This window comes from Panthera pardus, unplaced genomic scaffold, assembly GCF_024362965.1.
Source record: "Panthera pardus isolate Hobbes unplaced genomic scaffold, ASM2436296v1 HiC_scaffold_25, whole genome shotgun sequence".
Lineage (NCBI taxonomy): Eukaryota > Metazoa > Chordata > Mammalia > Carnivora > Felidae > Panthera > Panthera pardus.
In genome coordinates, this window is record NW_026526821.1 from 41416007 (window position 1) to 41434154 (window position 18148).

General features: G+C 38.3%; 1 protein-coding gene across 1 annotated transcript in view; it reads left to right on the plus strand.

The window, feature by feature from the left end:
- MACROD2 (mono-ADP ribosylhydrolase 2) overlaps positions 1 to 13737 on the plus strand; it is a 2022401-nt gene extending 2008664 nt beyond the window's left edge. Inside the window, exons 17-19 of the mRNA XM_019462769.2 lie at positions 1022 to 1099; positions 3959 to 4027; positions 9906 to 13737. Coding sequence (XP_019318314.1) covers positions 1022 to 1099; positions 3959 to 4020 — 140 coding nt within the window. The 3' untranslated portion in view covers positions 4021 to 4027; positions 9906 to 13737. The remainder of the gene's footprint in view (positions 1 to 1021; positions 1100 to 3958; positions 4028 to 9905) is intronic.
- Positions 13738 to 18148: the final 4411 nt, after the last annotated feature.

Consider the following 18148-nt stretch of genomic DNA (forward strand, 5'->3'; position numbering starts at 1 on the left):
GGGCACCTGGGTGGCTCAGTCGGTTAAGCATCCGACTTCGGCTCAGGTCATGATCTCGCGGTTTGTGAGTTTGAGCCCCGCGTGGGGCTCTGTGCTGACAGCCTGGAGCCTGCTTCAGATTCTGTGCCTCCCCCTCTCTCTGCCCCTCCCATGCTCATGTTCTGTCTCTCTCTGTCTCTCAATAATAAATAAACGTTAAAAATTTTTTAAGTATTTAAATAATATCGATTTCCAGACCTTTATCTGTATCTTCATTTCTAAATGCTATTGGTCTTCAAGTTGTGAAAACATAATAGACATTTAACTAAGATGTAAGATATTCTTGTCCTTCGGACTATCTGGCAAATTCTCACAATAAGAAACAACAATCCACTTACTAGTATATTTAAGCATGTTATATAGCTTCAGCCACAGCTGAATGGATGCACACCCTCTGAAGCTGTGCAAAATAGAGATTAATCATAACAAAAATTAGCTAAAGACTTGATTCTCAGCACTTCAAAATGGCAGCATCTGAGAATGTCTCCTAGGAAAGCATCTAAGTCATTCATTTTGTGTTTAAAAAAAAAAAAAAAAAAAAAAAAAAAAAAAAAAAAACCTCACTGCCAAGAGAATGAATCTTTCAGCTTTCAGGCATGCCTAAGGCAAAACAAGTTTTTTTTCCCCCCTTTTCAAAGGTTAAGCTGTATAAATTCATACACACACACACATTTCCCTAAATTTAAATTGTAGGTTGTTCTGATTAAACCAAGTTTCCCTGCTTTCATGCGATCGGATTTTTAATTTGAGAAATTGTGTTATGTATGTATGCGATTATCTCACAAATTAAAGAGAATTTAGATGACAGCACTAAAGAATTGAAGCAACTCAACCCACTATTTCCTCCCTTAACCTTTTCCGCAAAAGAAGTTGAATCCCAGGAGTATTTTTAAATTTAAGAGGGCAATGGAGGGTGACAGAACAATTGGCAGTCAGGCTGTTCTAATTCTCTATTAATTGAGGACTATCTTCTTTCTTTCAGCTCAAGACGAGGACACACCTAGAGTTCCTGTGCAAAACGAAGGCTCTGGCTACACAGAAAACTCTCCGAGTCCTGATGGTAAAGTTCTGAGCTATTTGAGTGCATGCAAACTACAAATCTGACACATTTTCTGTGTGTAATCTAGGATTAAGGGAGCTATCTATTCTGTGAAGCAACATATTCAGTTAGAACAAGGTAAAGTTCAAAAACCTTGTTCTACTAGGAACTAATAAAATTGGGAGACTTAAAAAAAAAAACGAAACACTGATGCTAGCTGCTTTAGAACAGTATGTGCCTCAGTTTAATCATAGCCCATAATACGGAAGCCATAGTGGATAATTCCAAGGGTGAACTGTACCGAAGTAAAGCTGGTGAACTGTATGGGAATATCCCTTACTTCCATAAAGAGTACTTTTCCGAAGTTATCCCTGTTCTACAGGGATTCAGGGGAGCCCCGGCTTGAGTTTGGGCCAAGGTTATCTTGGACCTTCATCACCTTACCTCACTGTATTATTTCAGATGGCTTGGCCAAAAGCGTAATAAATCTTTAAAAGCACCTTAGAAATCAGTTTACAAAAAATATTTCTTTATTCACGTCTCATTTTGAAGGCATCTAAATACTCTGAACCTCAGGAATATTAATATATCCTTGCCCCTGTACAACGATGCTGGGAACACTTTGAAATATTACTTGCATTAGAAAAACAATTATTTGGGAATATATGATTTAATAAATATTTGATTCCACTGGCCTACAGAGCTTAGGAGAACCAAAATTGGTTGATGATCAACCGTTTATATATATCTTGCTATTTGGGTTCTTTTAGCCAAAGGAAAAAAGCAAATTGCTTTGAGCTGATAAAGACCTTAGGAAAAATTCAGCCACTGGTAGAAATTACTTGGTGGTTTTAAATACAGTTTTCTACACTAGGTATTACACCCAATAGAAGCTTTTCATCACCTGAATTTCCTCCCTTAATTATAAGCCCTTCCATATAAACTGGGTTTTGTTTTTTTTTTTTTTTTTCACTCATAGGTACGAATTACCTAGGAGAATGTTTTTCAACTTCAGATGCATTAAAGACTACCACATGTTAGTCATGCTCAGTTGAATGAAACCCGCCACAGCCTGGTTGTGACATTATAGACATGGTTCTTTACTAGTTCTTTATAAAACATGTTCTGAAAAATAGCAGGCCCATACAATGCTCATTGAATAAAAGGGAAAGAAATGTGAGAAATACTAAGCTTTAGTCCTCACTTAGAGATTCGTCATGCATATTACAGGCTCTCAGAAGGCTCAGCTGTAAAGAGGTGTATTAACATTGCTTTTCCCAAACTTATTTGATCACGGGATGCTTTTTATATTAACATTTGTTAATAGGTTTTGGAACCAGTGACCCTTGGGTTGGAGGAAGAAACAGAGAAAGAATGTTCTCCTATATTTTATGCGGCACACTACCTCACTAAGATGGGCAACCTTACAATAATTTTGTAGACCAGGATAGAAAGTACATGTATTATTCTCCTCATATCAGTAACATTGCTGCATCTGGCCAGTTTATACCTGGGGTTTAGAGTAAGCTCACACATCATGAGAGACCCAAGATAGTTTGCAGGTGGAACAGAGACCCACTTTTAAAACCTTCCTCCTTAAGAAAGAGCTGGGTAGTATGCCCTTCAATGTCATTTCCTCTTTCATGCCTCCTTGGAGTGTGAAAAGCAGCATCTGCCACTGCTTTAATTTAATCAAGTTTTCCTGTTTGAGAAAAAGAGCTTTGGATTGTTGATTTATTGTGCCAGTAAATGAAGACTACCTGAACGAGAACAAACAGAGGTTACTTATTCAGCTAAGTATAGTCGGCTGTTATCACTGGTGTTGGTCGACTCAAAGGCAGGCAGGGAAGTGGAAAATATTGTTAACAAAAGAGAAGTTTCCAAGCATCCTCTGACTGGAGGTGGTTGGCATGGGGAAGCTGGATTTGGGCTACCTAGAACTGGGTGATTGGTTGGCCTTCCCTGTATGGTCCTTCGTTGGAATATTGGCCCAGAATATGGTGGAGCTGGCAGTCACTGTCAATTCCTGACCATTCTAAGCTGATTGCTACAGAGGCTGTGGTTGGATTGCCCAGGCTGGTTGCTGCAGAGGTTTTTAGTCAGTTATATTGTTACATACGGTCTGGCCACTGTCCATTTGTATATTGTCTCTCCGTTTATAATATGGGCTTTGATGCTTTAAAAATATCCATCTAATTAAACCTACTCACCCTTGAAATTTTCCAGAGCGACTGCTATGCCTCCCTGCTCTGGAATACTTCTGGACAATGGCTTTGATTATGCATTCAGATTTTATGCAAATGTTCGCAGAACAATGCACACAGTAATGTAAAAGCACACATTTTACCATTGCTGTGTGGTCTGGTCAGATGTTCTGCTTTTCTGTTGCATGGTATCCACTGCTGCTGCACCCACTGGCCAAGTTACAGGGTCTGTTTCGAAATTCACACTTGAAAACATAGCAAACCAAACAGGCCTACTGACATTGCCATTTTAGAGACAGCTGCTCACCTCTCTGCATGTCAATGATCTGTTTTGCTTTGTTTTCTTTTTCTTTTCTTAGACATCTATTAAGGCCTTTGAATTTACCTCAGGATGGTAATAAATACACCCAAAATGGCAACCCAAAAATCTGGTATAAAATGACAGCTCAGCTTCTACAGTTCAGTAAGAGGCAATTCTGCCCTCCTTGGCCCCTGCCAGTAAAAATCTAAAACCCCCAAATCTAAAAATCCAAATCTGGAATGAGTGAAAAAGGAACTGAAAAGAGGTACAAGACACGAGATCAGGAATGTAACGACTCACAGACCATTGTAATGTGTTCAAAAGATTTGGGTTTAATCAATATTTAACCTTTTTTGTTTTCCTTTCTGGTTACAGTTGAAATGAATAGTCAGGTTGACAGTGTAAATGACCCAACAGAGAGTCAGCAAGAAGATTAACTGATAGGTAAGTTGCCCCTGTAGTGGGATTTTCAATTGATTAAACCAGCCATGGGAAGTGTTTGTAAATGGTATATTGGATTTCCCTCGGTTCTGCCAAGTCCCACAGTGTGGCTCAGGCTATACTTTAAAAATCTTTACACCAAATAACACAGTGGAAGGAGCAAGGATAACCCCTTAAAACTCACCATGCTTTGAGGGAAATAAGCCACAACGTAGTCAAATATTCAGTTCCCTGCTTTTCTGAGTTTTGACAACAAGAAAAAAATGTTTCCATCAATCTAACCTCCTGGCCTCCCAGAGGGATCAAGTTATTTCAGCAACCCCTAGCTGATTCTGAAGCGTAGCTTTTCCAGAAGCTACCTGTTGAGTTGTTTTTAACAACTAACACCAAATAATAGTTTTTAAACGTAACACTAAATATCTCTCTCTGGAGAATGTGGAAAGGCACTTGAGTGTGTTTGGGCAGAAAGAAGCCTGACTTGTGTCCTATCTTGTCACACCACTACCTGTGGACCTGTATGTCTACACGGGGTTTGTTGAGTTGAATGAGCCTTGGGGAACTCCCCAAGAAAATCATAGTCCTTGGGGCACCTGGGTGGCTCAGTCGGTTGAGCCTCCGACTTCGGCTTAGGTCACGATCTCACGGTTCATGAGTTCAAGCCCTGCATCAGGCTCCGTGTTGACAGCTCAGAGCCTGGAGCCTGCTTCGGATTCTGTGTCTTCCTCTCTCTCTGACCCTCCCCCATTCATGCTCTGTCTGTGTCTGTCTCAAAAATAAATAAACATTAAAAAAAAAAGAGAGAGAATCATAGTCCAGAGCAGTTCATGTTTAGGAGTTATTCCAAACCACCATTCTAAATCTCTCATCAGAGAGTGAAATTTATCTAAAATGATGAGTAGTCTGTAACCCTTTTCCATATCTTGAGGGCTGGTGAGAAGAATTAAAGAAGTCAATCTCGCTATTCTGATTCCTAGCTGAAAATAGTAACTGTGAAAAAAACCCTATGAAATAGATGAATTGTGGGTCGTCCAGTGTAAGACACAATTGTGTTCACACCATTGCCTCTTAGCACCTTCCTGCACTCCCTGGCCTCTTCTCGGTGGGCCTCTACACTCACCCAGAAGACCATGTTGCTCCAGACTTGAGTTCCAACATCACAGTAGAATAAAGCTTGAGAATATATGAAAGTAGGCACCTGTCCTTCCCATCGTGGTCTTGAACATCATTTAAAACTAAATATAATAGCATTTGTGTAATACATACAAATGTAGTACCTATACATGTATAGTATAGCACTGCTAAAAAATTAAAACTCATACAAATATGGTCTTATAAACATTTCTCCTTTTTTTAAACCTTGTTCATGTATTTAAAATTATCCTGTTAGGTTGAAGAAATGATACAGTAAAGAAGTTTCCATTAAAAAGTAATGAAGTGAGGCTAAGCCTGAACAACTTAAATGCAGGTTCCTCAGTGTTGCCTTACCTTTCGCCCTTTTATTACCAACAAACTATAAACTTCTTTCTAGAATTTTTCTTACAGACACTATTATTTTCCTGTGTGATCAATATCTAAATAAATTATCCAGATCAATGTTTTCCTTGGTTAATGTCAAAATATTTTCTTTGACCATGAACATGAATCAATCTCTTTACCCAAAAGAGTAAGTTGTCAAAACTTAAAGTTCAATATTAGTTTAAGGAAACTCAATTCCAGGAAGGAGAAGTGACTTACACAGGGTCACTTGGATGATCAATGGAAGTTCAGATACTCCCAGGACAGTTATTTGATGACACCATACTGCTCCCTAAACAGTAGAGAGTTTCTGAACACAGTTGTCACAGAGAACAGTATGATCTGAGGAACTTCAGTAATTCCCACAGAAATATTTAGACAGCTGAATTTGTAGAGGTTATGTGGTAGTTCAAAAGAAAGAAGGGACTTTTAGTTCTGTGTATCACACATTCAGGAAATGGAAGAAATACAGTGAAATCGAATTAGAATTACAGAGTTCCAAGATATGATGCAAGAATATTTTAGTGTTGTGTAATTTATAATTGTAAAGAATCAGGAGTATCATAAATGGGAATAGGGGAATGACTCAGCAAATCAATAGAACACTTTGCCAAATAAAAATAAGTTTTAAACAGGTATTTGAGGTCATGGAAAGGTGGTTAAAGAATCTGAACCTTTGGTTCTAGAGAAACATGGCAGGCTGAGTTTGGCAGCTACCTAGGTGCATTTTAAGAGGCCCTGTAACTTCCATGTTTACACTCTCAGAATGCTTGCTCTTGGAACCCAACCATCCTGTAAGAAACTCAAACACTACTATAGAAGGACAAAGGCCCCAGGGAGGAAGATTCTAGAACTGAGGGCCATTTTGGGTGTTCTGACCCCAATGGAGACCACCTGGAACAGATAAACTGCCCAGCTGAGCCAAGACCAGACTATAGAACATTGAAAAATAACAAACCATGATGTTTTAGCCACTAAGTTTTGGGGTGACTTGTTATGTAGCAACAGGTAACTGGAAAGGTGAGGTGATGCAGAATGTCTCCTAATACAAATGTTTAGAAATGAGAAATAAATTATAACAAAAAATGTTTAAATACCTAGCTAGCTCAACTGACATGAAAACAAAGGTGCCAGATATAAAGAGGAATTTGAAATCCAAAGCTGTAATGTGGTAAGCTGAAGACACAGTAGCCCTAAGGGCTACAGTTTGGTTGTTGATGCAGAAATAGGCCCTATGGCTAAACCCTTGCTTACTAATGTCCACCTAGGACCTTGAGCCACTCAGGGTAAGAAGTTATAACTGATAACTCTACCTAAATAAACCTGGGATTTCCAGCTCAAGAAGTTAACAAGGAGACCTGTGTCAGCCCAAGGGTGCCATGAGGGGAAGGAAAAAGGTTCCTGTGACAAGTAGAAAACACAAATGCACCATGAATTTGAAACACAAATTTATGCCATCAAAAGTCATACAGAAATACACAGACTGAGAATTAATTTAATAGTTGATTATAGACAGTACCACCCCTGCTGTCAATAACACATTGAAATGTGCAACTATCACTTGGAATTCCTACAAAGGAAAAAAAATTCTCGGATGATGAATTCACAATTTGACATCTTACAAAACACACAAGGAAATGACCTACCATGAATGAGAATCAGTGGGGAAACTTAAAGGATGATTAGTGCTGTGATAATTTTAGAGTAGAGAATTCTGAAGATTTTATAAAATAAGTACACTTAAATGACAAAAAAAAAGATAAAAAGCAGATATAAAACTGTAAGAAAAGAGCAGTGCTCTGAAAAAATAAGAACCATTTGAAAAAGCAAATAGACATATGGCGATGTGAATGACACATAAAGAGACATGAAGGCTGGAAGGAGAGGGGCCAAGATGTTTGTGCTCAAAACATGTTCTAAAAGGAGAGAGTAGATAGTATCTGAAAGATAATGGCTGAGGATTTATCAGAATTGACAAAAGTCATGAGTTTTAAGTTCAAAGAAGAATAATAAGTTGCAAGCAGGACGTATTTAAAATAAACCCACAAATAGGCATTGCACAACAGCAGAGAACAAGGAGAAAAAACGTGAAACAACTACAGGGAAAGGAGAGTTAACCTATAAAGAAATAAGTATGGTATGGCCAGCAGGCTTCCCCACATCAAGAATTTAATTCAGAAGATAGTGGAATAATTCTGAGTTTTCAAAACACGGATAAAAATAATTGTCAGTGTGCAGTTCTCTCCTAGTTCCACTATCATTTAAGAAGATAGTAACTGCCATTTTTAGGAAGAAAAGAAAAGTTTGCTACTCACATACTCTATCTCTAAAAGCTACTAACAGATGCATAACAGTGAGAAGAAAACTAAGCCCAGAGGAAAGATGAAGGTGAAGGAAACAATTGTAAGCCAAGGAGAATGGTAAACACAAAGGCATAATCAAAGTATATATTGACCATACATTTATAATAATAATCAGTGGGTGGCTAAAAACAGGGCAAAACAAAATTACTGTTTATGTGCATTTTATTTTTTTTTAATTTTGGGGTGCCTGGGTGGCTCAGTTGGTTAAGTGTCTAACTTCAGCTCAGGCCATAATCTCACAGTCCATGGGTTCGAGCCCCACGTCGGGCTCTGTGCTGACAGCTCAGAGCCTGGAGCCTGCTTCGGATTCTGTGTCTCTCTCTGTCTCCACAGCTACCCCACTCATGCTCTGTCTCACTCCATCTGTCAAAAATAAATAAATGTTAAAAAAATATTTAAATTTTTTTTTTATTTGACAGAGAGAGAAAGAGGGAAAGAAAGTGCGAGTGAGGGAGAGGGGAAAAGGGAGAGAGAGAGAAAGAGAGGTAGAGAGAGAAAAGGAGAGAGAGACAGAGAAGGAGAGAGAGAGAGAGAGAGAATCCCAAGCAGGCTTCATGCCCAGTGCAGAGCCCAATGCAAGGCTCAATCCCATGACCTTGGGCTTATGACCTGAACTGAAACCAAGAGTCAGATGCTCAACCCACTGAGCCATCCAGGTGCCCATGTACATTTTATAATACACAAAGTAATACTATATACCCTCTATTATGTGTGTATTTGTGAGTATATATTTGTGTAAAAGTATAAAAATGTGAAAGTTGATTCACAATGAAACTAGGATTTGGTAATCTCTGGGAAGGAAGAGAAATATTTTTAACTTATCTATAAATTACATTAATTTATCTATAAATAATTTACCTGCATCTTTTATTTTTGAAAAGTAAAGATTGCAAGGAAATTTGAAAAATATTAGCATATATTAAATATGGATAGGGAATACATACTAGGTATGTTATACCGTTTATAAGTTTCTTTACATTTGCAATTTTCATTTTTTAAAATTAAAATATATAATTGTGTATATATGTATTAGAGAGATATAGAAAAATACTATAAGGAAATACTCCACAATATTAACCAAAAAAGTTATCCATGGAGGAATGATACAGGATTTTTTCTTCTCATTTACTTTTGGCTATTTTAAATACCATATGCCACAAGCATTATATTGCTTTCATTTACACATACACACCTAAAAGGATACTTTTTTACAGATTCATAGGACACCAGATAGAAAATCAACTCAGAGATCATCTGCTGCAGTTCCGTGCAGAGACATAGTAATTTACAGTGATAGAAATCAGATCAATTGTTGGTTCGAGCAGGGGTGGGATTAATAGTTGGAAAGGGTACTTTTGGGGTGACGGGAATGTTTTATATCTTGATAGTGGTGTAGGTTAAATGTATGTGTTTTGCAAAACAGGTCGAAGTATGTTAAGATCTGTGCATTTCCTATATGTGGGTTATACCTCACCTTTTTAAAATCTGAAAATGTAAAGAATATCAACGCTTCTAAGGCACAGTATCTTCTTAGAGTTCTCTCTCAGATGGGGGACACAGCAGAGACTTAGTAAGATCTCAAAGTGGTAGTATAGCCATCAATAACTTTTGCAAATCTGCATTAAGTACATTGTTACTATTATTTATCTATGGAACCCTGGAAATAAGAGCATATGAATGGACCCAAGAAAGGAGGACACAGCAATGCAAGATTAGGTCTTTCAAAGACTACTTTGAAGACTTGAGTTAATCGTCCCCATCAGCGGAACCAAGTCATGAATGTGGCATACATTTATTAGCAGTGATTTATATGCTCTTTAAAGATACTGTGTGCCAGCAATCACAGCTCAGATATCCAAAGCTCTTTGATAGTCCAAGATATTCCTAGGCTTGTTTGAGGGGTAAGAAACATTTAAATGACTGTGTTAAAAAGACATTCCCTGCTAAGTCTATGAAATCTATTATCTTTAATCTAACAAATGGTTTCTCCTTGTCTTTGGCAGGGGCACAAGATGAAGCAAAGGAACAAAGAAATGGAAGTAAATCACAGTCCTCAGCATCGCAGGCCTCTCCTGGCCCTGGCGGGGGGGGGTGGGGGGGGTGGGTGTAGGAAGACAGTAGTGCTAGCTGTGGAGGAGGGAGGTGTGGGCAGGGCACGTCCCAGGGAAGGGCCTAGAATCCTTTGCTCTAATTTCTCCAGCTGCATTTTGTTCTGTTCACCTGCAGAAAAAGAAAGAAAAAAAAAAAAAAAGAAAAAAGAAAAAGAAAAAAAAAGTTTCCTTTAATTTAGTGACGGGACCCATGTTAATGCATCTTTCAGGCGCTATCCCTGTAATTTCTGTTTTTTCTCTCATGACCTTTCCCAGGGTCACAGTCGCACGGTGTAACCCTCACATGTGTATCCTGGCCCCTGTCTGCTTTCTTGATTATTTCACAAAGCTGGTCGATACTGTGGTTTCTTCAAAGAAAGAGAAGATGATTGATAAACAGCAAGCTAAATTTCAGGTGTCGTCGAGCCCGATATCAGAATAATCCACAGACAAAGGAGGCAGGGTAGAAAATGGGCAAAATGCTCAGAAATCACTTGGAAAAGGGTCAGGGCGATGAATTGAAAATGATATTTTATTCAGGGATTCCCAAGATACAATTCTGTTCCATGTGGTTAATGAGGAATGTGGAAGCAGGATTTAATCCACAGCAGAGTGCAGAGACATAACAACAAAGGCAGACCCTGGCAGCCATCAGAGTCTTTTCCTTAGTAGCCAGGATAGCAGGTCCATGCTTTGACCCTGACTTTCAGCAAGGCTCACCTAGGTCATGAGGTCTTTATTGTGTGCTTCAACATAGAGCCCACTACTGAGACTCTTTGTGACACGGTTGTAAGGGTTGACACTTTTCTAAGTGTTTCAGTTAAGAGAAAGGGCTCCTGCGTTCAGAACCCAAATGTATGCCAATAAATATTAAAAGTCCTACTTGAAATTTCTCCTTCTATATATGCTTTTCATAAAAGAACTTCTTGTCTTTACCCAAGGTTTGACTGCCCGCAGAAAGATGCTCATTGAAGTCAGAGGCAGTTTGAGGTCTTGCTTGCAGTTCTGGCTTACTTCTAAATGGTCTGGTTTGTTCATGCCAAATCCAAAACTACTTTGATGGCCCATCCCCTCTCCCAGAAATCCCTCAATTATGGCCTTGAAGGGGAACAGCAGTATCAATAAGGCAAGATTCCTGGGGTACAGTGGGCACAAGGGATGAGGAGCCCAGGAGGAAATCAGAAGTTGTCACAAATGTCTATCCCAGAGCCAACATGCATAGCGACCCTCATGAGGCAAAATGGCCTGCTTCCAATAGCCTTCCTGGGTTCTAAGAACAATCTATTTTTTTTCTGAGGAAACTAATATAACTTCTCGCACATCTTCTTAAATTCATCCTCCTTATAAGATCTTTAAAATTCTAAGATATACATAGAGAGAAAGGGAGAAAAGTAATGGATCAAATTGAATATTTCTAAAATAAAAGGGTGTTCTGTTTTCTAAATATTCCATGGAGTTCTTCAGTTTTGATCTTTCCTCTATGGAAAATTTGCCTTCTTATCTTTCTATCAATTTTCTTTTGGCCTTTCTGAATTTGTTGTGCATTTGGATGGCTTATTTGGTATATTGGGATAATTAGCAAGTTATATTTCTGCATATGTAACATGTTCTAACATCCTGTATTTTTAAAAACGGAGCTGCTTATCAGCCTAGCAGGAATAATATTTAAAGGACCTCATAATTTTGGAACGTGGCTATTTCTCCCTCTGCCATTATTCTACAGTTTGATATGGAAATATATATGCCCCCTACTGCCATTAGACATAGCTTTCTAGAAAAGCAAGGAAAAGTCCCATTTTAAGTAATCCAAGAAATGAAGCCATATGAATACTGATAGTTTCTATATTTCATGTTATCTTTATAACTTAATTGAAAGTCACCATAATTCTTGTAAAGGACTTGACAAGTGTGTATGCTAGGAGCGCATTGTCCTATGACTCAAATGTTAGTGCTACTCATATTCAGTAATGAGTTATGACTGAAAACAGCATGAAGGAGACAAGAGGGATGGGGACTTCTCAATGGACAAAGATAAAAGCGACTTAATGTCCCTGTTAGGAACAGTGGAGATTGAAATTATTTCAGTCAGAGTGTTCTCTTTATCATCAGTGACAGCCATTTTATTCATTCATTTTTAAATGTGAGTTGGGTAGGAGGCAGTTGAGTTCTCTGCCTGAAGACTGCAGGAAAAGGAAAGTAATCTTTGAGAAGGAAACTAAGAGAATGAGGAGTAAATATCATCAGCCCCACTCCTGAATTTGTTTCAACTTTATCTTCTGATTGTGTTTCCATCTTTGCCTCGTTATGCCCTTTGGTTGCTATTTGGCTATAAGATTTTACACTTTAAAACAATGAAGTTACTTTCCATTTCAATAGTAAAATATTAAAAAATTTAGCTGTTGGCCAGATCGAAGACACCTCAACACAGGGAACCTTTTTTTCGCTGGTGCTGTCATTGAACAGGCTATACAATGGAAAATTCAAAAGGCTGGTTGATTCTCCTGCACATGAACCCTGGGTGTAAATTTCCAGCCACACTTCCGCCAGGTTATGTGTCATGATGAGTTACAGGAGGGAGAGGGGGAGAAAAATAGCCCCATATTAGTCGTGTTTGCATATAGAGGATCAAAGTGGGCTTTCAACATAATATAGGTATCCCTGCCTTTTTGAAATCACATTATCCACTTTGCTTTTATGAAAGGCCTACATAAAGGCCTGCCTGCTACCATGAACCTAAAGAAATCCGAAGAGGGTTTTTGCTTTTATGAAAAATAGAAGCAGTGAGAGTGGCACCGCCCAGCTCCTTCCCTGGGAACTACACTCCACATCTCAGCATCAAGCCGCCATAGCTTTGAACTGCGTCTGTGAGCATCTGTACTTTACTTCATTTTATTTTGTATCTGTTAGCAAGATGTGCCCTATGGTATCAGAAAAGGGCCTGGGAAGGCTCAAAAATGTTTCCATATAAATTAATAGTACTTGTTTCTTTGCTTTATGTCATTTCGGCTTAAGGAAGGTTTCAGAGGAACACTACTTTCAGATAGCAGGGGAAACCTATAGTTCTAATTAGAAAGGTAGTCCATTTTAGGAGAGACAAAGGGGCTTTTCCTCTAGCTGGTAACTATTCAGATGATGGACAAACCTTCTTTCATAAAAGCTTACAAAGGAGGCATCCCAAATACTGTCTGTGATACTGGGTCACATATTAGTCACCGCAGCTAATTGTAAATCTTTCTATGAAATACTGAAAAGCCTCTTTGTGAATTAATACAGTTCTGCTTGATGCACTTGATTTGAAATGACTTTTCTCTGTATGTGGTGCATGTCAGCTTTGCTTTGAAAAATAACAAAGTTAGCAGAATATGTTCAATATATTTTCTTGGGGAATAGGGTTTTTATCATATGATTCATTAAGGATTTGCCTTACCCTGACATTTGTGATATAAAGGAAAATCAGAAAAAAAAGTAATTTTCTTGATCAAGATATGTTTTTACTTACTGCAAATAAATGTAGTCTGTTGCTTGCAAGGAAAAAAAAATGTCTTCTGATATCTGGTATAAACTGCTAAATAGAATAATACGTGCCTCTTTTGTTAAACCAGCATTTAAATGCTGAACTGCTTCTAAATCTGTTTGTTTCTTTTCATCTGTGCCATACACTAAGAAACTTAAACAATTGTTGCCTTCATACTATATTTGTTAGAGCAGAATATGAATAAAATTTGTTTGAGAAGATAAGGTGCAATTATCTGTGTTTTGTGAAATTTGTTCCTCAGCGTAAGCAATTAATAACTCAAAATGTTCTTTTAATACTATATATTTGGTTGCAAATATGTATATTTAAAATCTCCCCTCTAAATAAGCTTTAACTTATCAATAATCTTCCCTTATTGAGACTGGTCAATGTTTTGGCCATGCTTTTCAAAACTAAACTACAGTTTGTACAGACAGAAGTCCAAATGTCGATTTTTTTTCTCTGAATGCTACTAGATAACTACCCTTCCAACAGCTTCTGATAGGAGTGCAAGATAGGAGTTGCTGAGGTGAAGCCCATGATTCTATGGACATGGGTTCGTCCTTTAGAGCCCACCATCCATTACTGGAATTCTTTTCGAGAACCTTCTATGAGACAGCCACTGTGCTGGCTATGTGATCACTACAACCATGATCCTCCTCAGTCTATTGTTGATGGAATTTTGATTGAATTACGCAATTGTTAGAGAGTTTGGCAATGGATCAACAAAAAATAGCTATGGGAAAAACTCAAAGTTTTTTTGAAAATGGAAATCTGCATTCCATCAAATTTAATTCCCTCCATCTCCTCCAGAAGAGGTGCTTTCAGTTTTATTGTTCTAGAAGGCAGTAATAAAAGTCAATCCCCTTATCCAACAAAGCCAGAGACTTAATAGTTAAAGGAGAATAAGCTTTTTAAAACCGTTTTAGCAGAGGAGCATTTTTCCAAAAATGAACAAGGTTCGATGAGAAAAAAATCATAGCCTTATGTGGCAATGGGCAACGTCAACAAAAATGCCTCCAAGTGACAGCAGAGATAATTTAACATGATTCTAGCATTGCCAGATGCAGTTTTTTAGCAACGTGAAATTTTCAGTCTCTTGGCCCGTCACTCTTACGTTTCTCCCCCACCACTCCTGCCCCTCTGCCTTACTTTATTCAAAGGTGTCATTAAATGTTGTTTAAATTTACTGGTGGTTCTCAGGACTAAAAGGGACAAGGACACCCATTACGTTGTTCTAGTCTGGACTCTGGCAAGCTGTGGGACCTTGAGAAGCAATGTGCCTCTATCTCTTGGTTTGACAGATGGAAATACTGATACATTCCTGAACTCTCTTACAAATTTAAACATAAAGTGCCAAGATATTATATGTCACCACTTGGAAAAGCACTTGGTAAATTATTAGCATTAGATTCTGCTATTTGACACTGTAGACAAATGGTCTTTTATTGAGCTCAAGACTCTTTTACCAAAAGAATAGATGATCCTTATGACTGGGTAGTAAATATGAAATCCTTTCTACTGAAGTTGATTTAAATTTTGCCCCTAAATGAAGAATCCATGAGAATAAGAAAGAATTATTTTATAAAATTTAGAGAAATAAGAGATTCGAGTTCTTAAAATTTGCACACACGAAGTACTGACAGAGTATAAATCTTTTTAAGTAATCATTTTCCGATAATAACTCAAGTGGACCTATGACTAAAGTATAAAGGGTGTACAACTCTATCTTTCGGTTAACGTGCGTGGAGAAATATAGATTTACAAGGAGATTATACCAGTATATACTTTCCTTCCATGGGGAGAGGAGTATGCTTCCTCACCCCACTGACATTGAACTTGATGATGTAATTTGCTTTGGCCAATGATATATGGGCGGGAATGGCATGTGACACTTCAGGTAGAAACTTCAAGATGCATGCTCTTTTTTCCCCTTCTACCACAATGACCAGCAATATCCCAGGTAGGCTGCTGTGTCAGCAGAGAACCCAGTGTGAAGATGTGGAGTGTCACTCAAGCCCCACTGAGGTGACATGAATGGGAAATAAACCTGTCCTTTGAGATTCAGGCACCATTTGTTACCCTAGTACAACCTAACCTGTATGAAGCATTTAAATAAGTTCACAAATCTATACAATCTGCCTCTCCAACTTCAACTTGTGGGACTGTCAACTTGGCTCACAATGCTGCCAACACACTGGCCTCCTGCCCATTCCTAGAATAGCCCAAATTCTCGCCAGGCTCATGGACTTTGAAGTTGAAAGTTCTTTTTTCCCCATTGTCACTTGGCTAGTACCTAGCCAGCCTCGAGATCTCACCTGTGACATCACTTCTAGAGATGTCTCGTGTTTGTCTACCTAACATCATATTTGCTACTTCAGGAAACTTACAATAATTTGTAATTGCTTATTTGTTTACAAGGCAGGGGTAAAAATTCATACGACTAGCCTCAGATATGCAAAATAATGTCATTTTTTTTTCCCACCAACTGAACTTACTGTATTTCCAAGCCTCTATCTAACTAGTTAGAGGGAAATATGGAAAAAGAATTTAATCTGTCAGTTATAGTTGTCAGCTTTTCCAGTTTAGGGAACTAATTTGGGGAAAATGATTTGGTCAGATTCAAGGTTTAAATTCTCCACTGAGGCTATTTCTTGCCACTTAAATTGTTATGCCCCCACCTCTTAGATAAAGGCCTTATTTTCTAATCACTATGCAATAAAACTAACAATTAGCAAATAAATTTGAAGGTTAAAACAATAGTTACTATAATATTTTAAAAGTAATTTCTTAAATATTTTGTGAAGGAGGGCATCAAGAATAAAATTATGGGCTATTTAGAAAATCACAAAAAATAACACTATAAAAAATGTGGGATATAGCCAAAATTATACTTAAAGAGAAATTTAGTCTTTTTTTATTTATTTATTTTTTAATATATGAAATTTACTGTCAAATTGGTTTCCATACAACACCCAGTGCTCATATCAAAAGGTGCCCTCCTCAATACCCATCACCCACCCTGCCCTCCCTCCCACCCCCCATCAACCCTCAGTTTGTTCTCAGTTTTTAACAGTCTCTTATGCTTTGGCTCTCTCCCACTCTAACCTCTTTTTTTTTTTTCCTTCCCCTCCCCCAATGGTTTCTGTTACGTTTCTCAGGATCCACATAAGAGTGAAACCATATGGTATCTGTCTTTCTCTGTATGGCTTATTTCACTTAGCATCACACTCTCCAGTTCCATCCATGTTGCTACAAAGGGCCATATTTCATTCTTTCTCATTGCCACGTAGTACTCCATTGTGTATATAAACCACAATTTCTTTATCCATTCATCAGTTGATGGACATTTAGGCTCTTTCCATAGTTTGGCTATTGTTGAGAGTGCTGCTATAAACATTGGGGTACAAGTGCCCCTATGCATCAGTACTCCTGTATCCCTTGGGTAAATTCCTAGCAGTGCTATTGCTGGGTCATAGGGTAGGTCTATTTTTAATTTTCTGAGGAACCTCCACACTGCTTTCCAGAGCGGCTGCACCAATTTACATTCCCACCAACAGTGCAAGAGGGTTCCCGTTTCTCCACATCCTCTCCAGCATCTATAGTCTCCTGATTTGTTCATTTTGGCCACTCTGACTGGCGTGAGGTGATATCTGAGTGTGGTTTTGATTTGTAATTCCCTGATAAGGAGTGACGTTGAACATCTTTTCATGTGCCTGTTGGCCATCCGGATGTCTTCTTTAGAGAAGCGTCTATTCATGTTTTCTGCCCATTTCTTCACTGGGTTATTTGTTTTTCGGGTGTGGAGTTTGGTGAGCTCTTTATAGATTTTGGATACTAGCCCTTTGTTCGATATGTCATTTGCAAATATCTTTTCCCATTTCGTTGGTTGCCTTTTAGTTTTGTTGGTTGTTTCCTTTGCTGTGCAGAAGCTTTTTATCTTCATAAGGTCCCAGTAATTCACTTTTGCTTTTAATTCCCTTGCCTTTGGGGATGTGCCGAGTAAGAGATTGCTACGGCTGAGGTCAGAGAGGTCTTTTCCTGCTTTCTCCTCTAAGGTTTTGATGGTTTCCTGTCTCACATTCAGGTCCTTTATCCATTTTGAGTTTTTTTTTGTGAATGGTGTGAGAAAGTGGTCTAGTTTCAACCTTCTGCATGTTGCTGTCCAGTTCTCCCAGCACCATTTGTTAAAGAGACTGTCTTTTTTCCATTGGATGTTCTTTCCTGCTTTGTCAAAGATTAGTTGGCCATACGTTTGTGGGTCTAGTTCTGGGGTTTCTATTCTATTCCATTGGTCTATGTGTCTGTTTTTATGCCAATACCATGCTGTCTTGATGATGACAGCTTTGTAGTAGAGGCTAAAGTCTGGGATTGCGATGCCTCCTGCTTTGGTCTTCTTCTTCAAAATTACTTTGGCTATTCGGGGCCTTTTGTGGTTCCATATGAATTTTAGGATTGCTAGTTCTAGTTTCGAGAAGAATGCTGGTGCAATTTTGATTGGGATTGCCTTGAATGTGTAGATAGCTTTGGGTAGTATTGACATTTTGACAATATTTATTCTTCCAATCCATGAGCAGGGAATGTCTTTCCATTTCTTTATATCTTCTTCAATTACCTGCATAAGCTTTCTATAGTTTTCAGC